The 16,053-nt window shown below is 31.7% G+C and overlaps 1 protein-coding gene and 1 pseudogene across 4 annotated transcripts in view; one reads left to right on the top strand and one right to left on the bottom strand.

The window, feature by feature from the left end:
- Positions 1 to 16,053, top strand: part of LOC126698432 (disease resistance protein RPM1-like) — a 99,755-nt gene that overhangs the window by 21,959 nt on the left and 61,743 nt on the right. The window contains exons 2-4 of one of the 4 annotated variants that reach the window (XM_050395646.1): positions 5,258 to 6,168; positions 7,868 to 7,925; positions 8,673 to 8,757. In XM_050395646.1, coding sequence (XP_050251603.1) covers positions 5,258 to 6,146 — 889 coding nt within the window. In that variant the 3' untranslated portion in view covers positions 6,147 to 6,168; positions 7,868 to 7,925; positions 8,673 to 8,757. Of the gene's footprint in view, positions 1 to 3,336; positions 6,169 to 7,867; positions 7,926 to 8,672; positions 8,758 to 16,053 lie in introns of all 4 variants that reach the window. The other 3 variants (XM_050395647.1, XM_050395645.1, XM_050395654.1) reach the window with 3 other exon arrangements.
- Positions 11,461 to 16,053, bottom strand: part of LOC126699725 (phospholipase SGR2-like) — a 111,643-nt pseudogene continuing 107,050 nt past the window's right edge.

Raw genomic sequence — 16,053 nt, forward strand, 5'->3', positions numbered from 1 at the left:
TCACAAAAGTTGTTTTGTTAGTTGTATTGAAAATTTCAACTTGAATCTTGTATCTGAAGTAGTTTGCAATTGTATATATAGTACTTATAATAAGAGGAATATGTTATAAATATTTAGAGAGTATGTAATTAATGTGAGTGCCTTTAACTTTGGGATATTAAGATATATATGTGTATATATATATATATATGTATATATATATATATATATATGTATATATTCAGATTTTGTAAACCAAAATGATGCTGATTGTGGGTTGACATCCTTTCCATAAAGAACGCATGAAATGTAATACCAACCCATCATTGTATCAATGTTGTTTGTTGTAATGCCCTAGTAGTTCTTATCCTGCAATGAACTTTAAAGTTAATATGAATTTTTTTAATGTAAATAGTGTGATGTCTTATTATTTTTACATGTAAATGATGAGTATAATTTGAAATGATTAATAAACATGAGGGATCCCATTCAATGCATTTGTTCTTTTCTATTGTCTTCGTAATCTTTAAATCATGTTTTTGACCATTGCTGTCATTGATTTTTTTATTTAAAAAATATTATGTAAATGATATTTTGTGAGATAGTATATGTTATTTATCAAATTTTTTGTTATTTATAATTTTAAAAATATGCATCTGTCAATTATTGCATCAACCTTAAGAATCTCAATTTTTATATATATTTTTGTTGCATTGGTCGATGACAAAGAGAATTTGCCTACATAAATTGCATAGACATGCTTTCATGAGCATGAGATTTTTTAGAAGTATCATTTGCATGTAGGAAAGGTGGAAGAGAGTTTGTAAGTGGGTAAGAGTTTTGGTTTTGATCTACACGTAGAAAGGATTAGACCTCGGTCATAATATGTAAAATATTAACTAGGCTTGAGCTTTTCATAAGGCTTGGTTTGTTTTTAAAAGGTAGCACATATTTTATATATTAGTAAAAAAAAGTTACTATGATATATTGGATAACAGTAAAAAAGACTTAATAGAAAGAGTTTAAAAAGACAAAATACAAAATTAGAGTGTCACATGACATGACCTCATGCACTCCCACATGAGGTCTCTACTTTTATATATAATATTGATTGATTAGTTTGTCTTTTATTAGTAAAGTAACTTGTAATTTGTGTTTTCATGTGAAACATTGAACGGTAAAATAAACAAATAACAAAATTGAAGAATTTTGCCCATATTTTGTAGGATTATAATTTTATATATTATTATTATTTATGATTATAGTTTATTATTATTATTATTATTATTATTCATGTAACAAAGTATTGGTTGTTATTATTATTATTCTTGTTATTTTGTATTGATGTACAGAAAAAAAAAAATACTTAAAAGAGATTTAAAAAAAATAGTAATAATATTTTTCAAAAGATTTTTTTACATTCATTTTATCAAATTAAAGAGATTACAAAAAGTTGTAATGTTTAAATGTTATCATTGATTAGTTTGTCTTTTTATTAGTAAAGTAACTTGTAATTTTTGTTTTCACGGGGAACATTGAACAATAAAAAAATAAATAACGAAATTGAAGAATTTTGCCTATATTTTGTAGGATTATAATTTATTTATTTATTATTATTATTATTCATGTAACAAAGTATTGGTTGTTATTATTAACTAGTCACTATCCCATGTGATGTACAAAAAAAAAAAAAAAAAAAACTTAAAAAGAGATTTAAAAAAGATAGTAATAATATTTTTCAAAAGATTTTTTTACGTTCATGTTATCAAATTAAAGTGATTTAAAAATAGTAGTAATGTTTAAATGTTATCGATTTATAAAAAATATATTGAGAGTGTGACTGATGTATTTGTTGATATAAGACAGAATATAATTGATATAATATTTGATATTTTGTTCTTTTAGATCTCCTAGGTTCCTACCTCTATCTTTAAACTGAATATTGGCAATGCTTTTGTTATTAAGTTTGAAAATAGTGGATTTCAGTTAACTCAACTAGTAAAGTCTTTGATGATTGAATAAGAAACTTGAGATTCAATCTTTGGTTAGACTAAAAATCGATTGGTATTTTGGTCTGATAGTAAAAAGCTATTATAAAGAGTGGATGACAGAGGTTGAAATTCTCTTAAAAAAAATTTTGAAAAGTAAAAAAATGCCAAATTGTTCAATTAATGATAAAGTGGAAAAAATAATCCCCAATCCTCACTTTATGCACCACCAATTGTGTACACTATACACTGAGTACCCTTAACGCAATGTTCACTCCATAAGTACAAAAAATTGTTGTAGGGGTAAGGGCTAGAGTTGAAGCCTTTAGAAGGAAGCTTCTCATGCATATATATTTAGATTAGGTTAGAGTAAAATTTCTATTTTGTATTAAAAAAAGTGGTATACACTATACAGTCACACTTTTAAAAAAAAAATCTAACATATTATTTGCTATAAATAATGGAGTATGAAATGAAATTCTTGAGTTTGGCATGAGATTTTTGTTGAAGGGGGGAAGTTTCAAAACAATTGAAATAAATTGGTCCCCTCATGGAAACATGACTCTTGGTTTCTTAATATAGAAATAATAGATCAAGGAAAATTAAAATGTAAATTGTAAATCATCTCTTAAAAAGAAAATCAAAAACAAATTTATTAAACTTCATCTTGTTAATGATTTAATTTTCACTTGATCTAGTCTTATATGCAAAAATTTATATTTTTGTCGGTGTTTTTTAATATCTTTACTAGAGAATAAATGTGATTATCATAAAGTAATAATTTGTTCAAAATTTTTAATTGTGTAGAGAAGAATGATGTTTTAGAAAAGATAAGAATAATATTTTAGAAAATTTCAATTATTTTGTTTCAAAAGAAATAAAAAATATCAAAATTTTGGTCCATAAACTATATAATTTTCTAACTCTTTTATCAGATTATACGTTATTTCATTTTAGTTCTTAAATCTTTATAAACATTTACTGGTACCCTCACCTTCCCTTACCATCATTATTCAATTAAAAAAAAAAAACGTAAATGTGCAGCTGTACATGTCGGTGTATAAATACAGACCATATGGAAACGATGATATTTTAATTATTGAAAATGTTGTCAGCGACAAATAGTAATATTTGTCATTGTTTAATTTATATAAATACAAAGGTCATTGTCTTTATGGAATTCTAATGGCCTTTATGACCTTTCCTAAGTGAAGTCAACGCTGTTGAGTGAAATCTACGTGTCTACACCGCTTAACCAAAAAAAAAAAAAAAAAAATATCATTCTTAAACTCAGCTGACGTATTGCTGCACTTTTTGAGAATTAGAATATGCATTATGTTTCTCACCTCTATTTTTTTTTTTTGTGTAGGTATCCCGGTGAGCTACAAGTCAAAGCATTGCACTCTCTTGCTCATTGATGTTATAATTGGTGAAGGGGGAGAGCCTAAAAACTGGTGACCAACGTAGAAGGGGTGTTTCGTGTTTGAACTGTGAAGTTAAAAAATGGACCAGGCTGTAGTGGAACTCTTGATTGACAATATCATTTCAATCCTTGCAAATGAAGCATCGTTGTTATGGGGGACTCGTGATGCAATTGAAGATATCAAAGAGGAGTTGAAAAGCATGCGATCGTTCTTAGTAGATGCTGATAGAAAGGGAGTAGGGAGTGAAGTAGAGATAACTTTGGTGGCAAATGTGAGAGACATGGCGTATGATGTCGAAGACATTATTGATAAGTTCATGTATCACATGAATTACCAACGAATCAGGGGTCGATCTTCCTGGATCCTTCACCACACCATTTACTTTCCAAAGAATCTCTGGGTGAGGCATCAAACAGCCACCAAGATACAAAAAGTTAATGGGAAAATCAAAGGCGTATACAGAAACCAGAGATATGATATTAATCATATAGAGGGAACTAGTTCTAAAGATAATCAAAAATGGTTGGTGCAGCATGCTGAATCATCTCTTTTTTTTAAAGAAGACAAACTTGTAGGGATTGAAAAGAAAAGGCAAGTGTTAATGAGATGGTTAATGGATGGAGTAGACCGAACTGTCATTTCGATAGTTGGAATGGGAGGTTCAGGCAAAACCACACTAGTTGCCAACACCTACAACAATGATGATGTAAAGAAACATTTTGACTGTTGTGCGTGGATCACAATTTCCCAAGCATATGAATTAGAAGATTTATTGAGGAGCATGGTCAAGAGATTTTACAAGTCAATGAATGAAGTGGATCCTACAAACTTGACTTCCATGAATTACACAGAGTTAGTAGAAATGCTAGTGGACTACTTAAAGGAGAAAAGGTATCTACTTGTCTTGGACGATGTGTGGGATACAAGTATCTTGAATCAAATAAAGTTGTCAATTCTTGATAATTGTCATATGGGCAGAACCATCCTTACAACACGAAAAGAAAATGTAGCTAGCTTCAATTTTGAAGTTACGAAGCACGTCTATCGTATTCAACCATTGGAAGAGGATGAGGCGTGGGATCTCTTTTGCAAGAAAGCATTCTCAAGTAGTTCTAATAGATACTATCCACCTGACCTTGTTTTGTTTGCTCAAGAACTTGTGAGAAAATGTGACGGCCTACCTCTTGCAATAGCGGCTTTGGGAAGTCTTATGTACTCCAAGAATGAGTCTCAATGGACTCACATTTACAAAAGATTGAATTGGAGTCTAAATGACAATCCTGAGCTAGAAATGGTGAAGACCATCTTGTTGCTTAGTTTCAACGATTTGCCACATCAACTGAAGCATTGTTTCTTATATTGCTCCCTTTTCCCAGAAGATTATGAGATTCGAAGAAAGAGGCTCATTAAGCTATGGATGGCAGAAGGATTTGTACAACAAGTTAAAGGGTTCACTCCAGAAGAAGTTGCAGAAAGTTATCTTGTAGAACTCATTTTTCGAAGCCTGCTTCAAGTTGTAAACAGGAATGAATTTGGAAGGCCAAAAGCATGTAAAATGCATGATCTTATGCGTGATGTTGCTTTGCCAATATTAGAGAAACAATTTTTTGGTGTTATACATGATGGAGGAGAAACGATGGAAAACTGCAAAGCACGCCACATGTCAATTCACAAAACGAAGGTAGAACTACAATCGTTCATGGGCATGTCAAAGCTTCGATCTTTTCTTGTTTTTAACAACTGCAAAACATTGCCTTCCGGAAGTAAAATGTTAAGGGTCCTGGATTTGCAGGATGTCCCAATTGATGAATTACCTGATGAAGTAGTCAACTTCTTTAACTTGAAGTATTTGAATTTAAGAGGAACTTTACTTAAGAGGCTCCCAAATTCCATAGGGAGGCTCCTAAATCTTCAAACCTTGGACATCAGGGACACACAGATAATGGCCCTTCCTCGTGGAATCGGGAATTTGCAAAACTTGCGGCATCTAATTATGTATCGATACACTTGGAATTGGAATGATTTCAGATATGTTAATGGGACAAACGTGCCATCAAATATCAGTAGACTAACGAATTTGCAGTCAGTGTCCGCTATTGAATCAAATGGTGACTTGATGCAACAGATTCGTGGCATGACCCAACTTACCAGGATCGGTATTTCAAATGTGAAAGAAGCAGATGAGATGGACTTATGTCTCTCAATTCAAAACATGAAACTACTGCACTACTTGTTTATTATGGCAACTAATGCGGAGGAAACTCTCCGAATGGATTCACTCTCTGCTCCTCCTCCCATGCTTCGAATGCTTATTTTGGTGGGAAAACTAGAAAAGGTGCCACGGTGGTTTCTTTCACTTCAAAGGCTCACAAATTTGTATCTACATTGGTCAAGACTAGAAGAAGATCTACTTCCTTACATCGCTGCTTTGCCCCAGCTGGGAGGTCTTATGCTTGTTAATGCCTATGTTGGAAAACAACTATGTTTCAATACAGGCTTTCTTAAGCTTACAAGATTGGGTATTCAGAATTTCCCTCAATTGAATGAGATAATAATAGAAAAGGGGGTGATGCCCAATCTGAAATACCTAAATCTTAACAGCTGCATGGAGTTAAAGACAGTGCCCATGGGCATTGAATACCTTCAAAATCTCCAGGAACTGAATTTGCAATCTATCTCAATGGAACTTGAAAATCGCATTCGCAACGTGGATTTTCCAAAGGTGCAGCACATCCCAAAGATCTACACTTGGTAGTAATTCAAAATGTTTCGCAAAGGTAGCTTCTCAGTTCTATCTATTTTTTCTTCCACTTTTAATCTTTAAATAAATGGTTGCATTCAGTTTATCATTTAAGCTATTTCTTTGAACTAATGGTTTCCGACATCATAAATAAGTAATCCGTTCTAACGATTAATTGTACTTAATCGTATCTCTCTTTTTTTACCCACGGCAGGATCATGCTTGCTACTGCTCGATTGCTTGGTGTTTGTTTTGTCCACCATCTTGGCTTAGAAAAATAAAAAAATAAAATAAATTCCTCACAATAGATAAAATTAGTTTCTGGGCCTGACTCAAAAGACTGTTTATATAAATGTATTTGGGTGTATTCTATTTGTGGGTATGTCAAGCCCACCATATGTTTGAGCTCTCTGTGTATGTTGTGTGATTGGAAGATACAAGATTTTGACTTATGTAACCCCACAACTTTTGTTGGATTTTTCATTATGCGTCTTTCATGGGTGTTGATTATCCTAAGCTTGCATATAATTTTCGATTCTATGTATGGAGGTTTCTTAGATTTGGTTTGGTTGTGATGTCTTATTTGTGGTTTGTACCACATATTGGTCTGTTTCAGTGAGCACACATTAGCCTATGATTTGTTTATATGTAAGTCTTTGTGTTGCAAACTTTTATAATTTGAGAAATGTCCTCATGAAATAAATTGATCAATAATAGCTTCTTCGTTTTATTATTTTATTATTATAATTTTGCCATTGAAAATAGGTTGTTTTAAATCTAAAGTGCTCACATTGTTAGTCTGCCACACTGAGGTCATAGATTTATAGTCTAATTTAAGATAGGATGTCTTCGGCAATTTTTTTTTAGCTTGGCACATGCTCCGTATGTCTTTTCATTGATGCCCCTTGTACTCGTTTGTACATACTGCTATCCATTTGAGAAGCAGCATATAAGTTAAGAAATAATTTTCTAGACTTTATGTACCCTCGTATTTTCCTCATAGGTGTTCCACTCCCATTTCGGCTGAGAATGTTATTTTGTGGAGATTATGTAGGGGAGGGGGACTAGTGCCTTGTTTTTGGGATGATGCTCTTTGGAGTTAGGTTGTACTTTCTTTTTGCACCGACTCTTAACCATAGTACCCAATAGATGCAAAAACTAATAGTCAGAAGATGCAATGTCTCTCTCCATTTCTATACCTATGCATCATGCGTGAAAAAGTGGTTGTATCAAGTTAAGAAAAAAGTTATCAATTTCTGTTTTGGACCCTATGCTCTTAAGTTCGCAATTCCTATATGGATGAAATGTGATTAAGGTTTATTTATTTTTTGATAAGTATAATCACAATTTAATTATTTTCCCTTTATTGATGCATCTTGGCCATTAACCTATGGTTCTTGAGTCCTAGTTAGAAATCCTTGACTTAGACATAAATTCTTATTGAGATTTCCAATTTTTCTCTGTTTTTCCAATTCTTCTTTTGGGTAGCAAATCTCTTGCTTTTAATTGTATTTTTACTGCATTCCTCATTGTTAGGTTGTCATAAGCTCACGAAGAGACATGAGTGATCCAAGTCATAATTTGCATCTAATACATGTTGAACAATTTTGTTTATGTCTTCTTTTATGTGATTGGAACTGCAACTTGATACTTTGTGTTACCTAAGTTAGCAATATCTATTTGAATTTGTTATCATACTCTTAGACATAACTCATAAGTTACTCTTTGTTATTTAGTGTTGCAGTGCATCACAAAGATCTACATCTAGTAGTAATTCGGGAATGTTTCATGAAGGTAGCTTCTTAATTCTCTGTGTTTTTCTTCTTCTTTTTCTTTTTTCTTTTTTCATGGATGGCTTTCGCATTCATTTCTATCTTTCATCTAACCCCCCCCCCCCCCCCCCCCCACCACCCCACAAGAAAGCTTTGCTTCATCTAAAGTTATTTCTCTAACAAATTTATGTATGCTTGACTATTATTATTTATCCACTTTGTAATAGCTTAAGTTTTTGAGACTAATGGTTTCTGACATGATCAATAAGTAACCATGTTCATGCCTAACAATGCTTGCTATTGCTTGATTGCTTGGAGTTTGATTTAGTTACCATCTTGGCATAAACTGATAAACACATCAAATTCTTTGAAATAGAATGAATTAGCTTCTGGATCCTGTGTAAAAATACTGTTTTTAATATGTATTTTGGTGTGTATGCATGTGTGAATGTGTGTTTGTAGGCGTGTTCTGTATGTGAGTAATGGCCGCCATATGTTGCAGGAAAGTCCTCTATAAATGATGTGTGATTGGAAGATACAAGAGTGTGAATTATGTAGTGTTGACTTTTTCTGTGTTTTTTTTAATTATTTGTCCTCCATGCATTTTAATAATCCTAATCTTGCTTGTGACTTTCAATTTTATGTACAGAGGTTTCTTAGATTTGGTTTGGCTATGATGTCTTATTATTTGTGTTTTGGAACATGAATTTGTCAATTTTAATAGACCATGTCTCTCTTTTTTCTTTTCTTTTTTCTTTACTCGTGGCAGAATGATGCTGAAGATTATGAGTTTGCCTTGTTTGCTTCAAAAGGATTCTTTTTCGTTTGGAGCTCTAATTCTAAGTATTGTTTGGGTATTCTAGTTATATATTGTTCAATAAATTAATACTGAAGACTTTGTTTCTTATTTGTCTGTAATAAATCTAAAAGTTTGAACTCCAAGATGCCTTTGTGGCAGTTTGTTGGAAGATTGTCACTGGTTCAACCGTGGATTGTAATTTGTATGTAATTTAGCTTGTGTAAACCATTAACATCCGTGTGAATTGTTTTCTATTGTTCTAAGTTTTATAGTTCTTTTGTTTATTCTTCTTGAACAACTTGATGAACTTGATCCAAATCAACACTTCAGGATTTGTTTTTTGTGGGTTGAAGGGTTTGGTTGGTTCCTTATTTTTTTATAACTTGAGTTGGATCGGGTTCAATGTTGACAAAAATTTTAATCCAAATAACCCAATCCAACCCCGCTATTAATTAATACTTTAAAAATATATATGTAAAAACTCCTTAATTTAATTCATTTTAGATTTTATATACCTATAAAAAAAATTTAGTTTATTTTAGACTTCATAACTTACTTTAAATTTGTTAGTTCGAATTGTCTTAGGGTCCGTTTGGATTGAGCTTATTTTTGCTGAAACTGAAAACACTGTAGCAAAATAATTTTTAAATATGTGAATAGTATCGTGGGACCCATTTTTAATCAAAAAGTTGCTGAAAAGTGGAATTTGTGGGTCCATGAACAGTGCACGAATGCACTGTTCACAGTTGATTAAGTCAAAATGTGCGGCTAAAGTAAAAAAAAAAAAAAAAAAAAAAATTCAGAAAACGCAGCTTGGATTCAGCAGAAAACGCTGAATCCAAACGGCCTCTTAGTATTTTGAGATTTATTTTAGATGAAATTGTAATTATTTATTAAAAAAATGGGTTTAAATAGGTGAATGAAGACCAAAATTTTTTAATAGGCTTGGCAAAATGATTCTAACGATCCAACCCAACCCTACATGTTCCCTATTAATCAGGTTGAGTTGAACATTTCTCAACATGTGAAATTGTTGGCTTTTATAAAAACACAAAACAAAATCCAACCTATTCCAATGCATTCACACCTCTATTTTCTTTTTTCATAAACAATTATACTTTTGCAACTATGTACATCTTATGATTGATGATAATAATAATATAAAGTTTCTATTTTATCTATAAATTATTTGACACCATACCGCCACCTCTTCATAGAAAAATTGTTAAAACGAATTGAATAATATTTTTGGAGAACCCACATATTTTTTTCATGGATACAATAGTGAGCACACAATTTGAATAATAGTTTGATGAACCCTTTTTCATCCTATTACTATATTAGTCTTGTAGACGTAGTCCTTTCCTCATATCAACTTAGATACTAAAATTAAATTATGGGGAAAATAAGGTTGAGTGGATATGTTAATAGCAATGACTTCCTTCACAAATTCAATGAGGAAGACAAAGTTGCCATGATTCTTCTTCACATAAAGCATGTCAATCGCCAGATGAGAAATTTTTCATAGCTTTGCATGAAATCAAAAACCAAAGAATTAGGCATAAGCAATATTTAGCAAATACCAGCAAGCCAGAACCCATTCAATGTTTCCAAAGAAGACCATGATTATTAACCCGTCCTTGAAAGCCTATTCCTGCAAGCCCCCGGATTTCCCACCATTCCCACACCTCAACAGCCTCATAGAAGCATGCTCTGAGCCTTTTGAGAAGCATTTGACATTCAGTTATGTAAGGAGTGACCAAAGCAGGTTATCCCTAAACCAACTAGATGTCGAAAACTCTCTTACCATTGCAAAACAAGAACGAAGTTGTTGATAATGGAATTCGTGTCATTATGTATGACATAAAAGGTAAGGAACACTCAATGACGTTCAAACTTTGGGAGTACATAGCTTGCGCGAGCAGGAAGATTTCGTGACAGTGTGGATGTTCCGCCATGTTCAAACAAGGGAACTATGCTTTTCCACCTCTTCAAGAAGACTAAGTTACATAGTTGATTTTTTTTTTTTTTTTTTTTTTGAGAAGAAATTACATGGTTAAATTAATTTAATTGTTATCGTAAGAAGATGACACATTTTACAATATCTAAAGAATTGTATTTGTCTTAAATATGAACCTTACGTATCAATCAATATTAGCTAGATGTTATTAGTGTTAGGAGGGAGTTTGTATTAAGTGTAGGTATTAACTATTACTGTTAGCTAGAGTAGGGAGATTTAGCAAAAAGATTTTTAGTTTGTCAGTAGGAAGTACAGGACATAACATAGCGCACATGTTGAAGGGTTTGACAACATTATAATAGTACATTTTTGGAATGATAATAAACCTTTTTTTTAATTTTTAATTTTATTTATTTATTTTTTTCATTTGAACCATGGATGTTATTCCCATGACTTGATCTCTTTGCAATGATTTTGTAATGCACAAATCGACCTTGGTGGGTTCGTAGTTAGGACTTATACCACTACTAGTTGCCAGTCATCTTAAGCAACAATTTGCTCAACCTTATTTATCCATCTGTTGGCTTGTAGCAAAATATCAGTATGATTAAATAGTATTTCAATGTAGTGAATTAATTTTTAAAGTTAAACACCAGAACAGTTTTCCATTTGATAGCTCAAAAAATCACCACAAAAGGAGTAATTTTATACAATAAAGCTACAAATTTACACCATCTTTTGCAATTCTCATCACCCAGAGAGAGAGAGAGAGAGAGAGAGAGAGAGAGAGAGAGAGAGAGTTCCATTAACACCTTTCTATATCATTCTATTGTGTGTCACTGTCTACATGTTTTTTTGAACAACACTATACACTATTTGTATATGTCCATTTGATTTCACCTAAATCCCATAGGGATTAGTTTCAAGTATACTTCCATTTAACCAATTGCTACTCTGCTACATAGCACAACTAACCCACTCCCGTCATTATCAATCAACATTTCAAGGGTGAGCCTTGGTGTGGACAATGGCATATCCTTTTCATTGTAACTTTGACTATCATTCCCATCGCAGCATGACACAATCATAAATTTCAAGACTTTCTGCAATGTTAAAAATATGAGATAATTTGGCCCAGAATGCAGTGATATGATAATAACAAAAATTGCTTCCATTGTCATCAATTGCACTTGCATGATGCATCTAAAGGCGTACAGCAAGAATTTGAATACTGCTGCTATCATCAGCGCTTCCTCCAAATCTTCTTGGCTTTTCTTGAAAAATTTCTAACCATAATTGTGTCAGAGAATGTTAATGGAAGTTCTTCATCAACAGTCTCTCTTTGATCAGACCAACCTGTGGAACCACTTTCTTCTTTTGAGTTGCCCCCACTAGATTTCGTAGGTGAGTTGGGGTCTTCAGGTATATCTCGATACAAGTGTTTTAATATGAAAAGAGCGGTATCATGATCCCTCCAATAGTTTCTATATACCAAGATTCATAAATTAAAAGAAGATCAAGGTACAAAAGCAATACAACATGCTGGCTCAAGTTACTTGTTTGTTATTATATTCCCCACTAAAAAGAATGGGGATAAAAGAGAAGAAAACTATCAAATTTTTAAACCCCACAATCAAACTCAAAAGGCCCAGAGTTTAAAGTGATACGATTTTAAAAGTCCATAGTTCAATTTGAAACTAACAAAACTATAAGGTTTAATTTGTAACAATCTTAAACTTCATGATTTAAATTGAAACTTTTGAAATTGTAGGATTAATTTTGAAACCACAATTATTGGGTTTGATTTGAAAGAACCCCAGAAATATATGGTGTAAAATGTTATTTTCCCTTGTAAGGTTGAATTTAATCAACCATCTTGTTGGCTTTATTCCGTGCCAAATTTGTTTGTATTTCAGCATTTAGTAACCCTATATTTAGGTGGGATTGTTGTAAGGGTAGTGAGTGAGATAGAGTGTTGAAATGCTCAAGAGTGTGCAAGAAAACAGAGACTCACGACTGGATCTCGCTAGTGACTCGCGGCTTCAAGCCACTAGAAGCAGCACACATGCCAAGCATGCCAGAAGTTGAAGCGTCATGCTAGTTAGAGCACTACAGGACAAAATAGGACGATTGGCCGTTCTGTTATCTCGTGGCTGGATCTCGCGACTCAGTCAAGCCGCGAGCCACTCCTGTTTTGAAAAACCTAACTCTTCACATTCTATTCTCACCCCAGTATAAATACCCCTTATACCCACAAAAGAAAGAGAGCTTCCAGAGAGAATTTTGAGAGAGAAACCCTAGTGTTATACAAGATTGATTCATCCACAATCTTCACATAAGAGACTCTTCAAATTCCTCAACTCTCTTTCTCTCCATTGTTAAACTCTTGAGAGGTCTTTTTACCAAAACCTTTTCTCACCATATCCATTACTATGAGAGGGCTGTTTGGTGTTCTGGAAAGCAGTTAGGAAGGAACCAATCTACATTGGTTGATGCTATGGTCAAGTAGCGGAATCCGGGAAGCTAGAAAAGAAATAGGTTCGACGCAACCTCGTTGGAGCAAGAAGCTTGGAGGGCTTAGGTACACTGGGTAGATTAGGCTTGGAGGGTCTATTGCTGTTCATGTATCCCAACTACATTTTCTAGTGGATTACTTACCGCTTGGAGGGCGGTGGAGAGGTTTTACGTCGAGGGTTTCAGTTTCCTCTTCGATAACACATCGGGTGTTGTCTTTGTGTTTGCATCTTCCTTCCTTTTTATCTTTGCCTTTTATTATCTGCTGTGGGTTGTGATTTTAATTGGCTTAGATTGTTTACCAATTCTGTTTATAGTTTTAGTTCATTTTCCGCACACTAGTTGTTTGTCATAAAGCTTGAATTGGTTATTTTGTAATTGGGGGTCTAAAAATTCAAGGGTGTTTTATACACTATTTGAACTTTCATCCCTAATCTTTTTCTCCAATTTTGCAACTTAATCTCTTTCTTTCTGACAGAAATTATGGATTTGCGACAATTTTTGTTGCCTACGGATTTTGCTGTTGTACTCATGTTATTAATTCAAGCCGATGCTGCATTTGTTCTTTGTAGTTCTGTTATTAATTCAGTTTCTTTAGTCATAAAACAAGATTATTATTAGAAGTATATGGTTAAATGATTAAATTTACCATATCCTAATAGCTTAATCTTTTGGAACAATCAGTAATTTAACCTGGTATTAGATCGGGAGGTCCTGAGTTTGATCTCTGTCTCCTCCATTCTACCTTTGATTTAAATTCCCATGTGTTGGGCCTCACTTATTAAAATGTAGTTTCGGCCCACATGTGAGGGGAAGTGTTAGAAGTATATGGTTAAATGATTAAATCTACCATATCCTAATAGCTTAAGCTTTGGGACAATCAGTAATTTAACAATTACAAATAGATGAAAAAGATTAGTGTAATTTATCAAATGATTACGAACAGAAGAAAGAAAAAAGTTTTGAGAACATAAATAGCCCAAACTCAATCCGACATTTTGTTAAAATATTTTAACCCTTTTGTGGTGTAAGAATAAGAAAGAGAAACGAAAAAAGAAAAACTTTTTAGCAACTGCAAGTATATAGTAATCATTGACATTGTGAAAACCTTATGGTTAGCAGAAACAAATCAATATATTACTAAAAGCTGAAGCGTGGCATTTATAGCTGCTGAGCTCCTGTTGCGCCACCTCATTACCACGTCATTCGCCACATAATTAATATTTATTCCTATTTTTTTTACAAATATATATATATATATATATATATATATATATAGATTATTAACTTTACATATTCATCTTTGTCGGTTTTAACATCTATATATAATTAATATTTATTCCTATTTTTTTTACAAATATATATATATATATATATATATATAAATAGATTATTGACTTTACATATTCATCTTTGTCGATTTTAACATCTATATATATATTTCTTTTTTATTTCCAATTTTTCTATAATTTTTTTTTTTACATTCACTTATTTTTTAAAATATTTACATTTTCTTCAACCTTTCTTCTTCCCTTACCTTTTCATCTCCCCACTACCCTTTACTTTAATATTGCTATTCATCCTTCTCTTCATCTTCCTTTATTTGTCTTTTCTTATCCCTTCCCTCTTACTATAAATTTGTCACTCTTTTCCATTCTTTGCATAGTTTTCTCTCACAAAAAGGTTTTCTCTCTCTCTCTCTCTCTCTCTCTCTCTCTCTCTCTCTCAATGTTTTGGTGGATTTTTATTTTTTATTGTATCTCTGCTTTAGGTTGATAAAATTTTGTATTTTTAAGAACTCTAATTTATGTTGATACGATTTAGTTTTGTGTTTTAAGTTATTATTATTATTATTATTTTGCTCTTTGATTGTTAAATTTTATCCGATTACATTATAAAAAATTAAAGATAGTAGATAAAAATAAAATAGTATTCCATTACATAGCATAATTTGGATAATTTAGTGTTTATTGTTATATCTTTTAATTTTTCTTTTTTTTTTCTTCTCTTCCATTTTACTCAATATTGAAATTCAACCACATCCTCCTTATCATTAAATTATTTATATTTTCTCTCTCTTTTTGTTTAAAAAAATAAAAAATGTAATATTTTACTTAAATTCAAATAAAAGAAAATTGTGCTCATCAAATTGTACTCATTTTTTTTTTTAACATTTACACTTTCTTCAACCTTTCTCATTCTCTTTACCTTTTCATCTCCCCAAAAATTCTACCTTGATATCACTCTTCCTCTTTCCTTTTATCTTCCTTTATTTTGTTTTTTTATATTATCATCCTCTTAATATAAATGTATCATTCACTCTTCTATTCTTTACATAATTTTATCTCACAGAAAAGTGGTTATTTCCCACTCTTTCTCCCTCAATTTTTTAGCCTGATAAAGTTTTGTATTCTTTAGAGCCCTATTTTGGTTTATGGGATTTAGCTTTGTGTTTTAAGTTTATTTATTTATTTTTTATGTCTTTGATTGTTAAATATTATCATATTTCATTATAAATAATTAAAAATAGTATATAAGAATGTACTATTATTATATTACATAGAATTATTTGGATAAGTTAGTGTTTATTGTTATGTATTTTATTTTTATTTTTTTTCTCATATCATTTTATTTAACATTTAAATTCAACCACATCCCCCATATATATCATTAAATTATTTATATTTCCACTCCTTTTTTATTTTTAAAAATTTTAAATATAATATTTTGCCTAAATTAAATAAATAAAATTGTCCACATTAAGTGGAGTAATGATAGGGAAACACTCATTCTCACACCCAATGCATCAAAGGAAGAATGAAATACAAAACAAATCAAGTTAGAAACACTAAATAATAAAAAAAAAAATTAATAATG

The sequence above is a fragment of the Quercus robur genome, chromosome 9 (assembly GCF_932294415.1).
Source record: "Quercus robur chromosome 9, dhQueRobu3.1, whole genome shotgun sequence".
NCBI classification, from domain to species: Eukaryota; Viridiplantae; Streptophyta; class Magnoliopsida; order Fagales; family Fagaceae; genus Quercus; species Quercus robur.